The 22,099-nt window shown below is 43.6% G+C and overlaps 1 protein-coding gene across 2 annotated transcripts in view; it reads right to left on the bottom strand.

The window, feature by feature from the left end:
- Positions 1-22,099, bottom strand: part of LOC147027214 (glutamine--fructose-6-phosphate aminotransferase [isomerizing] 1-like) — a 46,683-nt gene that overhangs the window by 4,272 nt on the left and 20,312 nt on the right. The window contains exons 5-16 of one of the 2 annotated variants that reach the window (XM_085883448.1): positions 21,534-21,592; positions 21,315-21,449; positions 17,898-17,959; positions 17,577-17,656; positions 16,724-16,834; positions 15,723-15,819; positions 15,434-15,597; positions 15,172-15,267; positions 14,844-14,941; positions 14,567-14,687; positions 7,901-8,058; positions 7,215-7,329 (exon numbers count right to left, since the gene is read on the bottom strand). In XM_085883448.1, the coding sequence (XP_085739574.1) occupies positions 7,215-7,329; positions 7,901-8,058; positions 14,567-14,687; positions 14,844-14,941; positions 15,172-15,267; positions 15,434-15,597; positions 15,723-15,819; positions 16,724-16,834; positions 17,577-17,656; positions 17,898-17,959; positions 21,315-21,449; positions 21,534-21,592 (1,296 nt within the window). The remainder of the gene's footprint in view (positions 1-7,214; positions 7,330-7,900; positions 8,059-14,566; positions 14,688-14,843; positions 14,942-15,171; positions 15,268-15,433; positions 15,598-15,722; positions 15,820-16,723; positions 16,835-17,576; positions 17,657-17,897; positions 17,960-21,314; positions 21,450-21,533; positions 21,593-22,099) is intronic. The other variant, XM_085883449.1, reaches the window with a different exon arrangement.

Genomic DNA, 22,099 nt, shown 5'->3' with positions numbered 1-22,099 from the left:
CAAGCAGAACGAGCTGGTGGGCCAAGCCGGACAAACCAAACAAACAAAATCTGGACATACAATCCTTACTTTTCTCCAACAACCTCAGTTCACATCAGAAATTCTGATTCAGACCAAGTCACTCTACCCTGGAGATGCTGCTCATACTCTCCCAACAATGGATGTAGACCTTCAAAGTTTGACATGACATGAGGGCCATCCATCTGGACATATCTAGAACTTTCAATACAGTCTGGCATCCCGTCTTGCTCTCCAAACTCTCTGCCTATGGGATCCAAGGCCAACTCCACAGGTGACTTACTGACTTCCTCTATTCTCAGAGTCAAAGTGTGGTGCTCAATGGAACCCTTTTATTTCCTCTCCCTGTCAAGGTTAAAGCACCCCAAGATAGTGTTCTGTGCCCAGTTGGAGAGGAGATTAGGACCATACTCTGTGTAGAGCATTGGTGCTGCTTAAGCAGTCTCCTTGGCATATTCCTGGACAAGTCACCACTCCGACACAGTATACCAGCATACTGGCACTCATTTTGCCGACCTCGGAAGGATGACAGGCCGAGTTAACCCCACCTGGTATTAATATAACAGCTGAGTGGGATTTGAACTCAGGACCCTAGAATCCAAAGCCCACCACTCTAACCATTAAGCCAACACCAAGCATCTGTGCCCAGTCTATTCCTGATGTTCATAAACGATCTCTCTGACTCTCTGAAAAATCCACTTGATCTAATTGGTGATTACTCCACCCTCAGCCATGACATCCTCATTCTTCGGATAGTCAGGCAGCAGTCCATTTCCTCTCTTCAGACCTTGACAAAAATGACAATCTGGTCAAACACTTGGAATATGTCTTTCAATCCAGACAAAATCCACAATCTCAATATATATATATATATATATATATATATATATATATATATATATATATATATATATATATATATATATATATATATATATATATATATATATATATATATATATATCTCTCTCTCAAGTAAAACTCAAGGTGGGGAACCCGATCGAAGCAAGGGAGGAAATTTTTCCATTTATGATGACCGTCTGATGCCCCACGTGGAGATCGGTTTCTGAGGTTTGGTACATGGAATGTAGGGACAATGACAGGGAGATCTGGAGAAGTGGTTGAAACATTGGTCAGAAGAAGAGTGCACATATGTTGTGTGCAGGAGACACGGTGGAAGGGAAGTGGTGTGAGAATGGTGAAGGGAAGGCAGGGGCAGAAGTACAAGTTTATGTGGCAAGGGTGCCCGGAAGGCGTGCATGGTGTTGGTGTAATGTTTTCTGAGGAGTTTGTAGACAGTGTAGTGAGTGTAACTAGAGTGAGTGAAAGGTTGATGATGGTGAGAATTGTGATCGGAAATCTCTTGGTGAACGTCATCTCGGGATATGCCCCGCAGGTCGGTCGAAGCGATGAAGAGAAGAACATGTTCTGGTGTGCGATGGAGAAGTTAATGGAAAATGTGAAAGATGAGGAAGTTGTTGTGGTTGGAGGAGACTTGAATGGACATGTGGGAAGGAGTCCAGACGGTTTTGAGGGAGTCCATGGGGGTTATGGATATGTTGTGAGAAATGGAGAAGGTGAAAGGATCTTGGAGTTTGCTGATGGAGCTGATTTGTTGATCTGTAATACTCAATTCCAGAAAGCGGATAATAAGCTTATTACATACACGTCAGGTGGGTTGACGACAACCATTGACTACGTGATTATGCGTCAGCGAGATAGGGGAAACCTCTGGGACACAAAGGTGATCCCAGGGGAGGAGACTGTTTCGCAGCACCACCTGGTTGTCTGCGATACAAGGGTGAAAGGTGCGCGGAGAATTCGGCGGGTGAAGTACCAACCGAGGATGAAGGTGTGGAGGTTGAAAGAGGCGACAGTGAAGGAAGCATTAAGAGAGAGGCTGAGTATGGTTGAAGATGATGTGGTTGAGCTTGAAAGTGGTTGGATGTCAATGAAAGATAGTCTATTGGGAGCCGTTGGTGAGGTATGTGGATGGACAAAAGGACCACCGAGGCACTCGGAAACATGGTGGTGGGATGATGAAGTTGGAAAGACGATTGAAGAGAAGAGGAAGAAGTTCAAGGAATGGCAAAAGGCAAAGGATACGGTGGAAGAAGAGGCTGCACATGAAAGTTATAAGGAAGCCAAGAAGGCTGCAAAGAAAGAGGTTGCAAAGGTGCAGGAGGCCCATAGGAAAATGTTCGGAGAACGCTTGGATTCGGAGGAGGGTAAGAGCGGTATTCAGGATTGCAAAGCAGATAGCGAGAGAGAGATTTGATGTGACGGGGGTGAGTTGCTTGAAGGATGAAGTGGGACAAATTGTTGCGGACTCAGATGGAATTAAAGGAAGATGGAAGAGATATATGGAAAGGCTGTTGAATGTAGAAAATGAATGGGATAGCAACATCGAGAGTAACCCGGTTTTAGGAGCAGCAGAGAAGATAACTGAGAAGGAAGTTGAGGAAGCTATAAGAGCAATGAAGAGTAGAAAAGCAGGAGGACCAACAGGAGTTGTGGGAGATATATTGAAGGCAGCGGGAAGTTGGGGTGTGAAGAGAATGACAGAGATCTGTAATCTGGTGGTGAAAGAAGGCCGCATTCCAGTGGATTGGGAACCGAGTACCCTCGTCCCTCTGTACAAGGGGAAAGGTGACCCTCTGGACTGTGGCTCCTATAGAGCAATAAAGTTATTGGAGCATGGAATGAAGGTAATGGAAAGGGTGTTGGAGAAGAGGATAAGGAAGAAGGTAAAGATTGATGAAATGCAGTTTGGATTTATGCCAGGAAGAGGAACGACAGATGCAATTTTTATTGTAAGGCAGTTGCAGGAGAAGTACATGGAGAAGAGGAAGAAATTGTTTTTTGGGTTTGTTGATCTAGAGAAAGCATTTGATAGGGTCCCACGTGAAGTTATGACATGGGCATTGAGGAAGTTAGGAGTGGAGGGATGGTTGATCAGAGTAATGATGGACATGTACGAGAGAGCACGCACAGCTGTAAGGACAAAGGATGGGAACAGTGGTGAGTTTGAGGTGAGGGTAGGAGTGCACCAGGGGTCGGTACTAAGTCCACTTCTATTTGTAGTTGTGATGGAGGTGCTGGCTCGGAGGGTAAAGGAGGGTTTACCGTGGGAGCTGCTGTATGCAGATGATCTGGTGTTGATTGCAGAGAGTATGGATGGACTGAAGGAGAAGATGAACAAGTGGAAGGAATGTATGGAGGAAAAAGGTTTGAAGGTGAATATCGGAAAGACGAAGGTGATGGCAAGTGGTAAAGCATGTGGTGAGGTGGAAAGGACTGGGAAGTGGCCGTGTGCTGTGTGCAGGAAGGGTGTCGGAGTGAACTCCATTCAGTGTACAATGTGTGCTGAATGGGTTCATCGAAAATGTAGTGGGGTGAGAGGGTCATTAACCAGTGTGGCAGCTACATTCAAGTGTAAGGTGTGCATCGAGGGAGCAGCAGATGAAGGAATTGTTGAGTTGGATCTTGGAGATGGTGTGAAGCTGGAAGGGGTGAAAACATTTTGCTATCTCGGAGACATGCTGAATGGAGAAGGTGGATCAGACTCTTCGACGGTTGCGAGAGTGAGATGTGCATGGAAGAAGTTTTGGGAACTGAGTGGCGTGCTGACGAAGAGGGGAGTGTCGTTGAAGCTGAAGGGAAAGATGTATGCTCCATGTGTGAGGAGTACGATGATTTATGGGAGTGAGACATGGGTACTGAACATGGAGCAGCAACAAAGGCTGGAAAGGGTGGAAATGCGAATGGTTCGGTGGATGTGTGGAGTATCGTTGAGAGAGAGGAAGACAAATGATGACTTGCGGAAGATGATGGGAATAGAGTCTGTGATGGAGGTTGTGAAGAGAAACAGGTTGAGATGGTTGGGTCATGTGTTGAGGAAGGATGAAAGTGACTGGGTGAGAGGAGTGTTGGAAATGAGTGTAGTCGGAAGTAGAGGACGGGGAAGACCGAGAAAAACTTGGCTAAATGTGGTGGAAGAGGAAATGTGGGCAAGAGGATTAAGAAGGGGAGATGCAGAAAACAGGGTAAAGTGGAGAAGATTGTCATGGGGCCCGCAAGGCTAACCCCTGCTTTAGCAGGGAAAATGGCCTTTAAATGCTTGTGTGTGTGTGTGTATATGTGTGTATATGTATATCTCTCATATATATATATATATATATATATATATATATATATATATATATATATATATATCTCTATCTGTATATCTCTATCTGTATATCTCTATCTGTATATCTCTATCTGTATATCTCTATCTGTATATCTCTATCTGTATATCTCTATCTGTATATCTCTATCTGTATATCTCTATCTGTATATCTCTATCTGTATATCTCTATCTGTATATCTCTATCTGTATATCTCTATCTGTATATCTCTATCTGTATCTCTCTATCTGTATCTCTCTATCTGTATCTCTCTATCTGTATCTCTCTATCTGTATCTCTCTATCTGTATCTCTCTATCTGTATCTCTCTATCTGTATCTCTCTATCTGTATCTCTATCTCTATCTCTATCTCTATCTCGCAAACACTCCCATATACTTTCTTAACCAATCCTCTTGAATAAATTCAGTCATTCAAACTTCTGGCTCTCACTATCAGCCATGATCTTTCTTGGGCAAACCACATTTCAAAGTTGGCCTCTCAAGCCAGCTGCTGACTGGGCATCCTCCGTCATACGCATGAACCCCTCTACTACAAGGTCTTCATCAGCAGCTTGATGGAGTACTGCTCTCCCCTCTGGGCTGCCACCCGACCTCACACTTTGTTTAGCTTGATGCCGTGGAACCCAAAGCCTTCAAGATCATTGCAATCTTAAGAGCCCCAAGACCCCTAACACTTGTCACCACTATTAGACCATTTAGAACCCGATAGACGATATAGATCCCAAGGACTCTATAGACCTCATTAGACCCCTACCCCGAAGACCCCAATCGACTCTTTTGAAGCACAAGATTCCTAAAACTCTGTAGAATACCAAGACCCCCTAAGACTCTATAAACCCCGTTAGACCCTTTAGAATCCAGACACATTTTACCTTTAAGACCCTTTTGACACTTCACAATTTAGACCTTCATACACTTTAGACCCCACAGACCCTTTACACACCCCTGAAGTCCCTTGACTCCCTTTAGACCCCTTACTTCCTTCAGACATGTTCCACAACTTGGACCCTTGACCATTTAGAGCTTTTTAGACACTTTAGACCCCTTTATACCCCTTAGACATTTACTTGCTTTAAAGATAATATCCTAGAGACCCTAACTACTGTTGGAGCATACATTTTAGACCTTTAGACCATCTAGAACCTTTCAGGCACACATCACGCAAACACCTATAGACTTCTTGCAAAACACAGACTATACTTTTTTCAGCAAGTTATGCACAAACTCTACCGACCATATATATAGTAAATAATCAGAGCTATAAACACAGCCAACAAACGCGCGCACGCACACACACACACACACACACACACACACACACACACACACACACACACACACACACACACACACACACACATACACACACACACACACCTTCGTCTATTCCTTCAGGATGGGGGAGGTTAATAAACCAAGATAAAATACCAATTTAAAATTCTAAACAAACAACACACCAAACAGCAGAAGATTGTGATGAGGATGGACACCGATTTTCCCCGGTCACGAAAAATGGACAGAATTCACGGAATTCGTCCTTACAAATGCAAAACGATTGACATTTGCGAGAAAATAGAAATGGATCGATCTAATTTTGGGGCAAGTTTCGGCTAGATACTCAAAAAATAAATAAAGCGAGCGACCACAGCCAGATGGCACCCCAGGTGCAGTCTGGGTAATAACCGTAAGTGATCCAGATCGTGACTCGCAACTCACAGCGTTCTCGGAGGATCAGAAGTCAGCGATGAAATTTCGATGTCATTTTATCTGATCACACACAATTTTTCCTGTATTTTGATGAATTTTGCTAATCCTCTGTATTTTTCCCGATACTTTCATGCAAATAGAATATCCGTTGTGTGTATGGTGATTTATTGAAATTTAACAACTTCTCATGTATAGAGTAAACGTCACAAAACGTACTTTTCACGTCCTCAAATGGAATTTCCGTTTCATTAATTGCCTGAAACGGAATTTGGCGTTTTCAAACAGGAAAAGCATTCATTTTGAAACGGGAAAAAAAATCAATGTCCCGACAAATGATGTGCGTAGAGCAGGGTGACACACAAAAAGCACAAAGGTACTTACATTTCCAAAAAGGTCTTGCATTTACATAAAGTTAAATGTATTGATCTTGATTATGCCCACGTTTTTTGAGGGGATATTGTAATCGGCTCCGTCCCTCTGTCTGTGCATCATGCTATCTCCTCCTAGGTTGTTATGATCACCACGTGTCACGAGCAGCATCATTTTTGAGGTCAAAAGGTCAAATACCAAAAAAAAAAAAAAGTAATGATGGGCATATTTTAAAATATCTTTGATGAAACTTTGAATGATGCAATCAACATTGGGAGGAGAGGAGGAGATTGGGATCATACTCAGTGCAGAGCGTTGGTGCTGCTAAAGCAGTCTCCTTGGCTTTTGGGCACAATCCTGGATGGGTCGTGACTTCGACACAGTATACCAGCATGCTGGCACTGATTTTGCCAACCTCGGAAGGATGACACGCCAAGTTAACCCCACCTGGTATTAACTCAACAGCCGAGGGGGATATGAAATCAGGACCCTAGGATCCAAAGCCCGCCACCCTTACCATTAAGCCAACACCAGGCATGGGGATGCATGAAATAATGCAATGATGTTTTTTGGATTTGATGCCCCAGAGGGTAGGGACTTAGGGTCATGGGGGTTCATGCCCCAGAAAGTGGGGTCATAGGGTCACAGGGGTCAAAATTATTTTTTTTTGTATTAAACTCAGATTTGATATTGGGTCATTCCTGGTGGAACTTTAGTATAGTTTACTCAACTGCACTCTAGTTTACTTTGTAATCACAATGTGCAAGAACAAATGCATCCTTTTCACATCGAATTGGTTGGACAATGTCGAGGCAATGCAAATGAATGGGAAAGCGATGTTGAAACAAATTGAAAGGAGGAAGTCCCATGCAGAATATTTTGATTGACAAAGGGGAGATTTTAATGAAGTGCTTTGAGAGTAGCAGCCACCTTGGAGTACTCGCAGACCGTCGATGATCTCTCTCCGTCGCTGTTGCATGGAGAGACGATCGTCACACATCATGAGGCTAAACATTACCATGGCCACAAACTGGCTTGTGTAAGCCTAGAAGAGATAACAACATGGGTGTTGGGGAGTTGGGAGCAAATGAAAATGCAGCAATACAAGATGACACGCAAATTAAAGCTATTTTGGTTAACAGAAAGGACATTAAAGGTTCTGGGTATTTCTTTTGTTTGGGTGCAAAGTCGAGGTTCATGGAAGTGCATGAACAACATAATAACGGAGGGGTGAATGGGAACGTACTGACAGTTGGGTGGTAGGGATTCAACTGGACACAGACAAGCAGGTGGATGAAGGAAATGCAAGGAGGACAGGGGACAAGGATAATAATCCACACATAAGGAGGACTGGGTTAGGGTTAAGGGAAATAGAAAAAGATCAAGACAAGTAATAAAAATTGCAAACAATGAGAACTCCACTCACTGTATCCAAAAAAAAAAGATTCCTGCTGTTATACAAGCTCATGCACTACCTTCATTCAGTACCAAACACTTTCCTCTCCCAAAAGTCTTTTTGCCAAGCAAATACAAATAATCTCACTCATTAATGTTATTAATCAATCTCCTCACTTTGGCAAACCTGTGTAATATGAGAGAGTGACAAATTTTCATACCTTGGTACTGGCCACTCCGATTTCCGGTCCAGCATTGATGTGCACGCCACAGTCTGTCTCACGGGAGATAGAACTCCCCACGGTGTTGGTAATTCCTACAGTAAGAGCCCCGCGGCCCTTACAGTATCGAAGAGCAAGCAGGGTATCTGCAGTCTCTCCTGGTGGTACAGAAGTTATCCATCAGAGCTCAGACGTAAAACAACTATATATATATATATATATATATATATATATATATATATATATATATATATATATATATATATATATATATATATATATATATATATTATATCCAAATTATCAATGATTTGAAAAGAGGTTGTACATTCCATGTCCATGTGCAGTATGAGACTCATCGCGGTGATTTTTTCAAAAGCAAGATACTTTGCAAGAACAAAATCACCTCCATTAGAACAGATCACCACAACTTGATCGAGATCGACATCAACATCTCAGACTGCTGACACACTGAGTGCCAAATACAATGTTGCTCTCCCAAGTAAAATGCCAAGGAGATTTAAGAATCCTTTTGGCTGTTGCAGACTGTTTCAAATTAGCCCCCCCCCCCCACCCCCAGCACAAACCACAATGCAGACGTTTTATACATTCTACAGTTTAAGGCTTTAACCTTTTAATGGTTTTTTTTTTGCAGGAAGTCAGTGTGTGCAAAAGTATGTCCACATACTTTTGGCCATGTAGTGTGTGTGTGTGTGTGTGTGTGTGTGTGTGTGTGTGTGTGTGTGTGTGTGTGTGTGTGTATATATATATATATATATATATATATATATATATATATATATATATATATATATATATATATATATATATATATATATATATATATATATATATATACATATATTGTTGTGGATCTCACCGCGCCGACGTGCGGGCGACCGCTTTTAGCTAATTACGGCTGCGCGCCTACCGGCCGCGGCAATCCAGTCGCAGCTTTCGGATCAACGCTGAAATCCAGTAATGGGTGTGTTTTTAACCACACCGTAGATCAACCAACTTTTCTGTCCACACGCTACAGGGTTGATCGCCGAATTGTCGATGTACCTAATTATTCGCGCAGACAGAAATGCCGGGGATTTACACCTCAATGGAGCCTGCACGAAAACGAGCCGCTTTTAAGCAGCTCGTTCCGTTTGCGATTTGCAGAGCGGTTTTATATCGCCAAGCCCCGTCAGATCCGATTACTTTATCGGTGTTAAAAACCAGCTAATATTCCGAATGCAATTATGGCCGTTCAATGGAGGAAGGGATGCAACGAGCAGGTGAATATTCAAACAAAGGGGACATTTATTTAGAACACATGCACGCATGCAGTCAAGGCAATGAATGGGGGTAGGGACAAGACAGGAGCAAACAAAAGAACTACAGCCGTTCTATTTATTATTTACACAATCACTTAATCAGTTCACTACTTAAGGACAAGGCGCCACAACTTCCATGCAAAGAAAACCCCAGGAAAGGAAAGGGTAGAACAGGACCCGTAGGCCTTTAATGTTCCACGGAGCTGTGAAAGAGCTCCGCGAGACCGTGCAGGTTACCTGCCACCCTCGTGGTGACTCACTGGACGAACCTCGATGTCTCGCCGTCAAAACAGCAGCTGGTGTGATGGCGACTCGGTTGGTCCAGGCCTCGCCGTGCGGCCTGGTTGATCGGGCCTAGCTGACGACGCCTCAGAGGAGCGAACGGGCCTTGCTCTTTTAAGAATTGATGCTCTTTTAATAGCACGCCCACTCCTCAGCGTCGCTTGGACCATCCCGGGGCCCGGTCTCCTCGGACAGTTATGTCGCTGTCTGGCGACTTCTTGCCGGCTGCCTCCACCGACCAACAGCCCTGCACTGGACTCAAACCTCTCCCGGACCCCACGCTCTGACAAGCAACAGCCCTGCACTGGACTCGAACCTCTCCCGGACTCCAAGCTCCACTGCGCTCTGATGAGCAACAGCTCTGCAATGGACTCCAACCTCCACCGGACTCCAAAGCTCCACTCCGGACTTTCCAGCTCGACTGCACTCTGATCCTTCCAACTCGACTGCACTGCACTCTGAACGAACTCCACCACAATCCCAGACTGGACCACGAACCCAGACTCCAGACGAACTGAGACTCCAGGCGAACTCCTCTCAACTGAAACATGAACCCAGACTCGTCCCCAACTGACTCCCGGGGCCTCAACCCCGCCTTTTATAGAGTTTGGGGGGGGGGTGTTTGGTCTTTCACCTATGCCCCTTCACCCTCCGCTGGCTCCGTCCCTTTTGTCATTTTGATCTGATCTCGCAGTCCTGATGCAGACAAAGCGGACATGGTAGAGATCACTGGCCCTCGCCCCGACGAGGGAGTCCCCACGTCTGTCGGCGGAGATTCCGCTCGTCCTTGGAATGCCGTTGCTGGCGAAAAGATGGCGGGGTCTGTGTAGATGAAGGTGAGGAGACGTTGTTTGTTTGTTGATGTTGTGAGGGGATGTTGGCAGTTGTCGCGAAGGTGGTGAGGAGATGTTGGCGGTTGTCGCGAAGGAGGTGAGGAGATGTTGTCGGTTGTTGGTTAACGTGGTGAGGAGATGTTGGCGGTTGTGGAGACAGTGGTGAGGAGATGTTGTTTAAAATAAAGATAGAAAAGAATAATACTACCTCAAGATTGCACAGCCCGGCTCACGAATAAATCCCGTTAGACATCGGTGGGGAAATCTATCTGGACACACACTTATCGACATAACTGATCTTCGGGGAACCTGAATGGTGTTCTGTGAATTTCCACAACCGTAACAATATAAAATTAAAATTGATGAATTCGTGTGTGTGTGTGTGTGTGTGTGTGTGTGTGTGTGTGTGTGTGTGTGTGTGTGTGTGTGTGTGTGTGTGTGTGTGTGTGTGTGTGTGTGTGTGTGTGTGTGTGTGTGTGTGTGTGTCAAGTTTCTTGTGCAGTTCTACTGGAGCGTTCTGATGTGGAATGTGATATCCAGAAATGATTGGCATGATCTCTTGAGTTCATTAGGCTATTTAAAGACAAAAAAATCCATTAGAACTCCAATGTTATAAACGCAAACCATGTTAAGGTGTCTCGAGCAGCTTAATAGGTCCTTCTACCATAGCATGGTATTCTAATTACAAAACAAACGAGAAGGGCACTTGGTAGAGCGCATACCTCCGCCACGCAATGCCTGATCCACGAGAACATATCGGGCCCAATACATTTTTGAAATATCATGCTATATATTGTTGCGGACCCGAGGTCGCGGGGGTACTACGAGGGTGGAGGTATCTCTGGTTCTCCCCCCAAACTCACCGGGAATTGAGCCATCACACAATAATAAGTCCATGTCGCTGATCGAATGTGAATGCCAACAATTTAACCACGTGACCCAGTGTACTCCGTCTAGCGACCATTTAACTGTTACACATGCAGTCTCCTTATCGGGGAATCGCACCCTCGTTGAGTACTTGAGTTAAATTTACCATATCAAGTGCAGCCGAGCGGACCTGCCAAGTACACACCGGCTAATAAACAGATTATTTCCTCCACCACCGAAGGTGAAGGAGGTTATGTTTTCACCCCTCTGTTTGTTTGTTACTTGCAAAACCGAAGATTTTTCAAGTATATTGGTCAATCTATTTTGTTATTCTGTCTGTCTGTCTGTCTGTTAGTCTGTCAATCGGCTACAGGTCGCAATTTTAAACCAAATTTCATGAAACCACCACATGGTAGAATAGAGTTTGTCAAAAGGAAGAAGCCTATTTTTGAGGTCAAAAGGTCAACATCGACCAAAGGTCAACAACAAAGTTGGTATTTCTAAAATCCTCAATTTTCATCCGATTGACTTGAAATTTGAAGAGGATTTATATTTCAGGTCACTGAATTCCACCAACCAATTATTTTTGAGGTCAAATTTGTTTTACGGATTTTGCAAGTATCATGCTCTGCATGACATCGTGAAACATGACAAACATAAACGTAAACATCCAGAGCAAATACATCCGGATCCGTCCACAACGTTTTGAGATATCCAGCACACAAACAAACAAGGAAGAAAAAGACATCGTGCAGAGCACTATGCTTGCAAAATCCACCCCCCCCCTCTCCAAAGGTTGCCATGGATACATCAAATTGTCCATTTCATTGAGATTAAAATTGACAATCTTAATGAAAGCTCAGGTCAATCGGATGAAAACTGATTATTTTTCAGATTGAAATTTATGATTTCACAAGTTTGACCTTGAGTTGACCTGTAACCTTTTGATCTCAAAAATAGTTCGTTTCCAAATTCAGTGACGCACTATGCAATTGCTGCTTAATTGTAAGGTTTCAGGAAGGAAAACAGGGAATTAGGAGGTGGGTTTGGGGTGGATTGATGGAGGTAGAAAAGATCAAGTTATTATGGATGGAGGAAGATATGAGATGGTGGTGAACAGCTGTTGTGAAAACCTGGAGTGAGGAGTGGGATTGAAGAGAGTGTGTGAGTTTGTTCCAGAGGCAGGAAAAAAAGAGGATTTAAAGAGTGAAGGTGAGCAGCGATTCGTGATTCTGGTAGTTTCACCAGAAGGGGGTTTTTGGCAGACCTTGAGCGCCCTGCGGAAATATCGGGGGGACAGATCACAGACAGAGCCGGGGAGGGGGAGGGCAAGGCCAGAGAGGAGACGGTACAAGACAAAGACCACCGACCTGCCTCTGGTGAGAAGAAAGTCTCAGCTTGATCACGGGAAACACCATTGATCCTAAAAGCCTTGGTTCCCACAGCGTGATGTCGAGCAAGGTATGAGACAGGAGCACCAACCCAGAGAGGAGAGCAACATTCCATCAGACTGTGGATGAAAGCTTTGTTGGTGGTTCGAAGCTCAGGGGTGCGAAGGAATAACTTTGCACGACGCAGGAATGCCCAGTCGGCGACTGGCTTTGGAGGCGAGCTTGGAGATGTGGCTTTCCCAGGAAAAAATCATGGCAGATAATAAGGCTGAAAAGATTGAATGAAAGGACTTCTTCAACGGGATTGTTGAGAAAGTAGATTGGGGGAATTTTCCATGATATTTCATGAAAGGGGTATAGCATGACATTTCAAACATGTACTGGGCCCAATACACTCTCGTGGATCAGACACTGCATGGCAGAGGTATGCACTCCACCGAGTGCCCTTCTAGTTTTTTCCAATGTTGAACTTTGACTTGCATACGAGGCTGCCATCTAATTATTTCAAATGTAACCATAAAAGCTGGCAATGGTGAAGGGAGGAGTACTTTGGATGAAATTTCCAACATGATTTCATTTCATTCTTTGCTGTTATGGAAAGGCTAAGAGTGCACATGTCCAAACTCCCCCAAACGTCTTAGTCATGAAAGACACTGCCTTCCTCTTACTTTTGCAATGTGTGTGAACTTTTTTTTTTTAACAAAAAAAAGAAATGTACACTTTTGTGTCCTTGTTTCTACAATGTTGTACCAATTATGGAAAACAGACTTTGTAAAGAAAGTGTTTCTTCATTCCAATATGTTGTAAATCATTATCTTGCTTCAAAACTCTTCATCTCAGTACTAGAAACACAAAGTTGGAGCATGAATAAACCACTTCACAGAAAATGTAAAGAGCTGTGAAAAGTTCGAAATGAAAATACAATAAAACCATTCAAGCTTACAGCATTTTGTTTTTCTTGGCAGGGGGCATTTTATGTTAAAATATTTTGTGTGGGGTTAATAAACACCCCCAAAGCGCTTCACAAGCTTCATGTGTGCGTGTTTTATCAAGAAAATATTCACATCTGTTTCGCATACACGAACAAACATGCAAAGCATTAGCAAAGATAATGGATGGATTGTATGGAGAGAGAGAGAGAGAGAGAGAGAGAGAGAGAGAGAGAGAGAGAGAGAGAGAGAGAGAGAGAGAGAGAGAGAGAGAGAGAGAGAGAGAGAGACAGATAGACAGACAGCGAGAGAGAGACAGACAGAGACAGACAGACAGACAGACAGCGAGAGAGAGACAGACAGAGACAGACAGACAGACAGACAGACAGACAGAGAGAGAAAGAGAGAGAGAGAGAGAGAAAGAGAGAGACAGAGAGAGAGACAGAGAGAGAGAGACAGAGAGAGAGAGACAGAGAGAGACAGAGAGAGAGAGACAGAGAGAGACAGAGAGAGACAGAGAGAGACAGAGAGAGACAGAGAGAGACAGAGAGAGACAGAGAGACAGTAAGAGACAGTAAGAGACAGTAAGAGACAGTAAGAGACAGTAAGAGACAGCAAGAGACAGATAGACAGCGAGAGAGACAGTAAGAGACAGAGAGAGACAGCGAGAGAGAGAGACAGAGAGAGACAGAGAGAGACAGAGAGAGACAGAGAGAGACAGAGAGAGACAGAGAGAGAGATAGAGAGAGAGACAGAGACAGAGAGAGACAGAGAGACAGAGAATGACAGAGAGACAACACATGGTGCAAGGATTTCTGAGCAAAAGGTGGGGGCTTCGGGGTATAAAAATAATTTTTAAAGGGTGGTTAGGATAGCAGGGCTACCAGGCAGAAAATGATTAAACATGTTGCAAAAGGAAGAAAACTGGTTCGACAGCATGGTGCAGTTTAACCTCACAGTGTAACGAAGACGACATATAGACAAATGCCTTTTCCCAAATAAACAACACCAAAGCACCCCTTCTTGGTCGCTGTGTACTTACCTGATTGGCTGATGAAGAAGCAAACATCATCTCGAAAAACGGGTGTGTTGCGGTCCAAAAAATCACTTGATAGTTCCACCATTACAGGAAGTTCAGACAGCTCCTCTAAGACTTGTCGAGTCTGAAATGTCGAACAGAAGATGTCCTCTCCACTTTTCAAGGAACAACTATGAAATAAAACTTCAACAACCAACAATCTGAAATGGCTTTGACAAGCTGTACGAGACACGACTAAACATAGCGAGTATATAAAAAGGTGAACACTGAGCATTCTTACCGCAATACCGGCATGGTAGCTGGTCCCACATCCAATGACAATAAGTCGTCGACAACGACGAATCTCTTTGATATGATCCATCAATCCACCCAGAACCACTGCACATAAAGAGTGGATTAAAAAAACAATCCTTCAGATCATCCATTATCATTTTATACTCGTTCTCTAAAATTTGAACAAAGCTTCTTAAAAAATGTTTTACGTCTCAAGCAAAAATAAGAAAGTTAAAACTGCTCTTAGAGACACCTTCCAAAGCAAGGAACCCGCAAAAAGGAAACACTGCAAATATACACATCGCAGGATCTGAACAGAAACTTTCCCTGCATACCTGTGTAGTCATCGAAGTTGACTCGTCCACGCATGGTGTTCACCACAGATTCAGGTTGCTCAGAAATCTCCTTCTGCATGAAGGAACTGAAATTCCCTGCACAAGAATGAGAATCCTTTCACCACCACTCAAAACCACATCTGCTCCTCCAACCTCCATCCCTACGTCTCTCCACCTCCCACCCAACCCTGCGAGAATTACAGCACTAAAACAGACCATTTTGCCAATATAATAAGACCAAACTAACAAAGCTACATCATACCCTTCATTATCTCCTGCAATTCCATTTGCAGGGTCTGGATAGCTCGCGATGGATTGTCACTGGCAGAGCGTGTAATCCGATGAATGGAGAGTCGGCCATCCACCACCGCTGCCACATCATCATCTTCCAGGAAGATAACGCGTTTTGTGTGTTCAATGATAGCACTGGAAATGTTACACACCCCAAATGGATCTCATCAGGGCTGTGAGCACAGAACTTCGTAGCTACAATCCATACGTCATGTGAGGTTCAGTACATTCAAGGGGCACCCATGGGGAAGAGATCTCACCTTGCATCGGAAGCAAAGAAAAATTCCATGCTGAGCTTTTCCCCGACAGGGTGCAAACTCGCCTCGTCACAAATTGCTCCACCTTTCTTATCCAACCCTACAGTGAAAGTAAACTTTAAAATAAAGTAATGACTGTTACTAAAGGTTAAAATGCACAGCTTCATTCACTTCATAAATGGCAGATAAAATCCTTTCATACACATACACACACACACACACACACACACACACGCACGCATGCACGCACGCACGCACACGCTTCTCCTCTTGGGAAAGAAGTGAAAATGTACAAAAACATCAAAGCTCCTGAAGTGGGGAGACATATATTCACTAATTACAATAAATTAGCCGTTAATAATGCAATTGCTTGTTGGAATACCTTGTGTGAGATGTTCCCCAAATTTACACATGTGGCTCGCGAAGATTATAAAAAAAACCATAACAGCAACCGTATTTTTGCTATTTTTTGTGGACATTAAAAAATGCCCAACCCCCCCCCCCCCCGAATGATATGATGAAACTAGAAGGGTAGTCGGTAGAGCGCGTACCTCTGCCACGCAATGTCTGATCCAGTAGGACATATCGGGCCCAATAACTTTTTCAAATATCGAGTTCGATATCGTTTTTAGCACCATCTCTCAATGGTGATTTATCATTTTAAAAATTAAACAACTCTCGTATATGGATTCGGATCTTCACTGGGATTGAATCAGTTCTTCCTTATCACACACCCAATGTATCCACCAAGTTTCGGCCGAATCCGTACACAACTTTTTGACATATCGTGCTATATATTGTTTTTGGCCTGGATCTCTCAGGATCCCTGGAAAGGATCTCTCAATGGTGAAGATCTGCTTTTGTAAGTTGCTTGTATAATTGCCGCACCCCACACCTCTCTCATCTTTCCCTGCATTACATCCCCAATAAACCTTTTGTTGTGCCACATGCTTTTCCTCAGTTATTGTAAATAAATAATAATTGTAGAAATGTTCCCAGCTCACCTTTGTCTTTTCCTCCATTGGTCCAGCATGGTTCAGATCTAAGTTTAGCTGGATCTTTATTCCCAACAATCCAATCTTTCTCGCCGGTACGTCCTTGGCAGTGCCGCTCGGCTGCATCCGATCCGGAAAGGTGATCCATAGTTGGTAGAGTGATCCGGTTCGGACAAGGAGTACCGAGGATGTGGTTCCCCGGTGGTTAAACCGTGTGGTTAATTAGGTAACCTGATTCTAACAGGAGAACCCTAGGTCACGCAGTTGAGTTATTGGTGTCCACGGTCGGTTAAGCGACCCGCCGAGTCACGGAATTATCCGTGAGTGACGGCTAACAATTCCGGGGAGTCTGGTGAGAATCGACGTCGCTTTCCCCCACCTAGTGGTCTTCTCAACCGACCACGCCGGCCCGCAACAATATACAAGAAGTTTGAAAGAAAAGTTGGATTTTAAAAAAAATTAATTATTCTCGTGCCTAAGCCTTTCTAGCTATGTGAAAGGTAATATTAAATGATCCCCAACCCCAGTCCTCCGTGGAGTTTTTAGGCCCCCACAAAAAAAAAAAATATTTAAAATGCCAACAGGATTAGACAACACTAAATACCCCAGCTAGGTGTTCATTACAAGTAGTGCAGAGATATTTTTTTAAAGATGCTGGGATACTAATTTTGCAGTCAATCTTGTATGAAATAATCAATGTACCTCTAAAGGTTAAAGTTTTCTCCGAAGAAAAATACTAAATCGAAGGCACTACACGGTCTCACGTCGTAACATAATAAACATCATTTGCCAACACATATATCCCAACTGATGACACAGCCATTTTAAATGAACACCGTGAAAATGTGTGAAAATAAATTACCACTGCGATAAAGGATTGGAATGTGATCAGTGGGGAAACAGTCCTTGCTATGGAGTCCAATAAGCAGCGGGCTGCCTCGCCTGGAAAGAACGGTCAATCAAAGCCAAAACAGGCAGAACAATAAAATGGTTATCATGAAGAATTACTTGCATAGATTTTAAAACCGATTGGTTAAAAAGCTGAAGATTATTACATTACAAGCTAACCATAGAGACTACAAAATTTAAAGTGTTGATGCACAGCCAATACTCCCACAGGCTATTGCTTTGAGGGACAAAATTACTAACCCCAAAGTACCCCAACCCAATGCCTCACACAGACCTCGTTCCAACAGCTTGGCCTGGGAAGTGCACACTCTTGAAGACGAGAGCAAAAGCTCCTTCCTGTGACAATTAAAACACTGTTTGGATTAAACAAGAACTGTCTTGAATATGAATAAATCAATCTGATATTGATCACAGGCATTATATAGGGTTAGCCCCATAGTTCTCGCAAAATAGCCAAGTTTTGCTCAAAATACACGACGAGATATCTGATCTATTACGAACAGGAGAAGCGTTTGTCCATCAATCTGTCACGCTTCATTCTGAAGGAGTTCCGCTGTTGTGGAATAATAAAAATGGTAGTTATAAAGCTAATGATAAATTTACTTGGTTGCAAAGCTACAAGTGAATTGACTTGGAAAAAAAAATTGCATCCATGTAATCATAAAGATGCCCACTTTAAAAGCCTTCTTTCCAAGAATGAAGAAGTCGCGGGAATGAGAGCTGAATGCAGCAGTGCCACCAATAACAATTCATATTTTGGGACAGTAGGTACCCTTTAGAAGGACACAGAAGGAACACACAACATGATACACACACACACACACACACACACACACACACACACACACACACACACACACACACAAACTTTGGTGCAGTGTGGTTATCTTTCATTCATCGACGGCGGTTGCATTTGGTTTTTGCATCTGCCAGATCTGTGTCTATATTTTCGGAGGTTTCACGGGGTGCTCTGCAGGGAATCAAAGCAAATCTGGTGAAAAACAGTTATAACGTTTGCGCAGCCCCAACTTATGCACCACGTAATGAGTGCACAGAGGAGCAGGCAAGATGGCGGATTATCTGCAATGTTAATTTCAAGGGTGATTGAACTTTGCGATGTTTCCAGGGTTGTTCTGCATTTAGCTGCAAATCTTTTTTGGAAATGAATTCATTATATTTCATGAAGTGCTGCATGTGTGGGGAAGACCGGCTTTAAAGTTAAGGGGATCCTATGTGATATGCAGTGAGCCTGGCAAACCTTTACTTATCAACCATTTAATTGGAATGCTTGTAAGAGTGCTTAAGCCACTTGCTGAACATGAGCGGTATCGTGCTCCGTCGCCCCGAGTGGGGAGTGGGGAGCGGGCCCGTGCTCCATCGTCCCGAGCGGGGAGCGGGCCCGTGCTCCGTCGCCCCGAGCGGGGAGCGGGCCCGTGCTCCGTCGCCCCGAGCGGGGAGCGGGCCTGTGCTCCGTCGCACTGAGCCGTATTAACGTGTTTTCTAAATTACCGAGCCAAATGTTTTTTCCACCCGCAACATGCAGCTGCTTATGAAGAATAATGTTTGTGAACATATCCTTGATAAGTCTATATAAATGCAACCTTGGTTTTTGCCGATATCAGTCAAGCAAGTGTGTGTGTGTGTGTGTGTGTGTGTGTGTGTGTGTGTGTGTGTGTGTGTGTGTGTGTGTGTGTGTGTGTGTGTGTGTGTGTGTGTGTGTGTGTGTGTGTGTGTGTGTGTGTGTGTGTGTGTGTGTGTGATAAAGTATATCTATACTATATCCCTCAGTCTCCGTCTCTGGACATACCCAGACGGTGGTTATGTCTGCACGGTGTTTGTCTCCGGACGTGACTGCGCGGTTTTTAATGCTCCACATGCCTCCCCACGTCTGCCTTTCCTTCCTCTCACCTTACCTCACCTCACACTGTCTTCCCTTCCCCCATCTCTCCTCGACCCTCCCCCCCAATCTCTCCTCGACCCTCCCCCCCACTCCTCCTCGCTCCTCTCTCCCACTTCCCCCCTCTTTTTCTCCCTCTCCCCTTTGGTATTCCCGTCAGCAGAGCGACAGGTGGTATTTGCTTGTTATAAATAAACCCTTGTAAAGGAAAGAAACGTTTTTCATCCTTCCGCCTACCACACATGCCACCGCCAAAATATGGCTTTCCCATGGGTGACCTTGGTAAACGATAAGTAATAACAACTGAACGCAGTTTCGTTGGGCACTTTTGGCCATTCACTGGATAAAAGATCCCAGCACAGACGGCCCATGTTAATGGAGGTTGTCTGTCGCGGCAATATTTTTCACCCAAAGTGATCTCAATCTGCCTGAATTTCCTTCACATCATTTTTATCTCCCTTTTCTCAATATCTCCAAATTGAATCGTCATTGGATGAAGCACTTCTTTAAAAATATTTTAAAACATTTTAAAATGCTTCACTTTCGTTATTTCTCCATCATACCCACTTGTTATTTTCCTTTTTCACAATATATTCCTTTTCTTATTCTTCATCTTCTTCACAAGGATTACTTTGCAAAACTGTCTTTCACCGAAGCCCTTGATCCATCAACCCTCCCATACCTTCAGCAACCACCTTTCTCCGTGCCTTCAACAAAAAGTGTTTCAACCCATCCCATGATCTTTGTCTCTGTATGTCCAGTTTGGGAATCTTGAGAAATTCAGTTTGTAGAGACTGTTGGCTCACGACAATCTTACGCTTCTTCCCACCCATGGTACACTGAACCCTGTGGTGAGGCAGTTGCACTGACCCAACTTGCCTTCTCTTCCTGGAAAGCAAACCCAACTGAAGGGAATCTCAGATCATTCCACAAAGTCTGCAAACAAGTGTGTCCACTCTCAGGCGAGCCAAAAAAACATTTGTCCAAACTCAAAATTGAACTTTCAAGCTCGTACTTGTCCTCCAAAACCTGGTGACTCAAGATCTGACTCTGGAGTATGCTCAACTTCCATCACATGCCCTCAACTCTAATTCTGCTGGACAGCATCAGCTCACGTGTCTCGAAAACCTGCTCTTGTAATCCTCTTTCTGCTTTTTCACCCCATCATTTGCCCAACATTAAAATGCCAACTTGCATGCAAAGTACATTTGGCTTCCCCATCAAATAAATAATAATAAAAAAATCATTCAACAAAAATAGACGCAATGTGCCTGCAGCTTATTTGGGCCCTGGACTAATGTTGAAACCCAAATTTGGTAGCATTCTGGCTGGTGCATCTGAAGAGGAAGATTTTTGAAGGAATTTATACGATTTTCCCCAAAAAAATTTTTTACCAAGTCTGCCATTTTGACACGCTTTCAATCACGTGATCAGCATGAGTTCCGCTATTTAATATCCCTACCCTGGCCTAATGTTGTAACCCAAATTTGGTAGCATTCTGGATAGTGGGTGTGGGGAAGAAGATTTTTGAAGAAATTTACTAAGCCAGCCAGTAACCGGAACAAGCTTTGCAATCCCCATTACCAGTCATGAGTGGAACGTTGCTGCCAAATTTCAGCCACATCGGCCCAGCGGTTCAGCCAGAGAAGTTAAAATAGGAGGCGAATGGACAGATGGACAATGCACAATGACAATACCTTATCTGCAATTAAAATTACAGAAAAGCTAAAAATTAAAACAGCAAAAAATGAATGAAAAATTAAAGACGAAACAAATCAACGTCAATTCACTCACAAGCTGTTGTGTCACCCTCTCCACCAGCGTGCTGAAACTGATCTCATCGCTCTCCCGGTTATCATACATGTACTTGATCAGTTTGGGGATCACTTCGGTATCAGTCTCAGACTCAAATTCATAGCCCTTGGACTCCTAGAGAGAACAAAATGACAGCGACGATGTCTCAGCAGTTCCCGCAAAATAAAAGAGCAATAATTTAACGCAGGCAATGCTTACCAGGAACTTCTTCAGGTCTTTGTAGTTGGTAATGATGCCATTGTGGATAACCAAAAATTCTGAAAGGAAACCATTTGTAGTGCTTTGTTAAAAGCATGCAAAAATCTATATGTTTCAAGAAAACTTGATTCATTTTGACCAAAATTATTATATAAGGGTATAAATGTCACAATCTGACGACTACACAAAATAAAATGCGAAAGAAAAAAGAAACACCCCATATGATATTCTCGTTCATCACAATTGATTCTTAACAGGTTTCTTTCCCAAACCTGTTTAACTCACAAACACTCGGTCTGTCGACCGTTTCTCCGAAACTACATCACTGCTAATCTCTGTGCCTTCAACAACCATTTATTTCACCCCTTCCAAGTTTTTGTTTCCGTTTTGCCAAATTGGGAATCGAGAGAGGTCGTCTACAGAGGTTTCCTGCACGTGACCATAAAACTCCCCTTCACATCCATCAATGGTGTCAAACCACATTCATGTCAGTACCCTCCTCCTCAACTCCTCCATGCTCAAGTCTTCCCAAACCCACCCCTTCTCTGTCACCAGAATCAGCATCC

The sequence above is a fragment of the Eptatretus burgeri genome, chromosome 5, assembly GCF_056783735.1.
Source record: "Eptatretus burgeri isolate ZD-2024b chromosome 5, Ebu_testis_v1, whole genome shotgun sequence".
Taxonomy (NCBI): Eukaryota; Metazoa; Chordata; class Myxini; order Myxiniformes; family Myxinidae; genus Eptatretus; species Eptatretus burgeri.
Note: the sequence above shows the minus strand (reverse complement) of the source record. Positions and strands in the feature narration are given on the sequence as shown.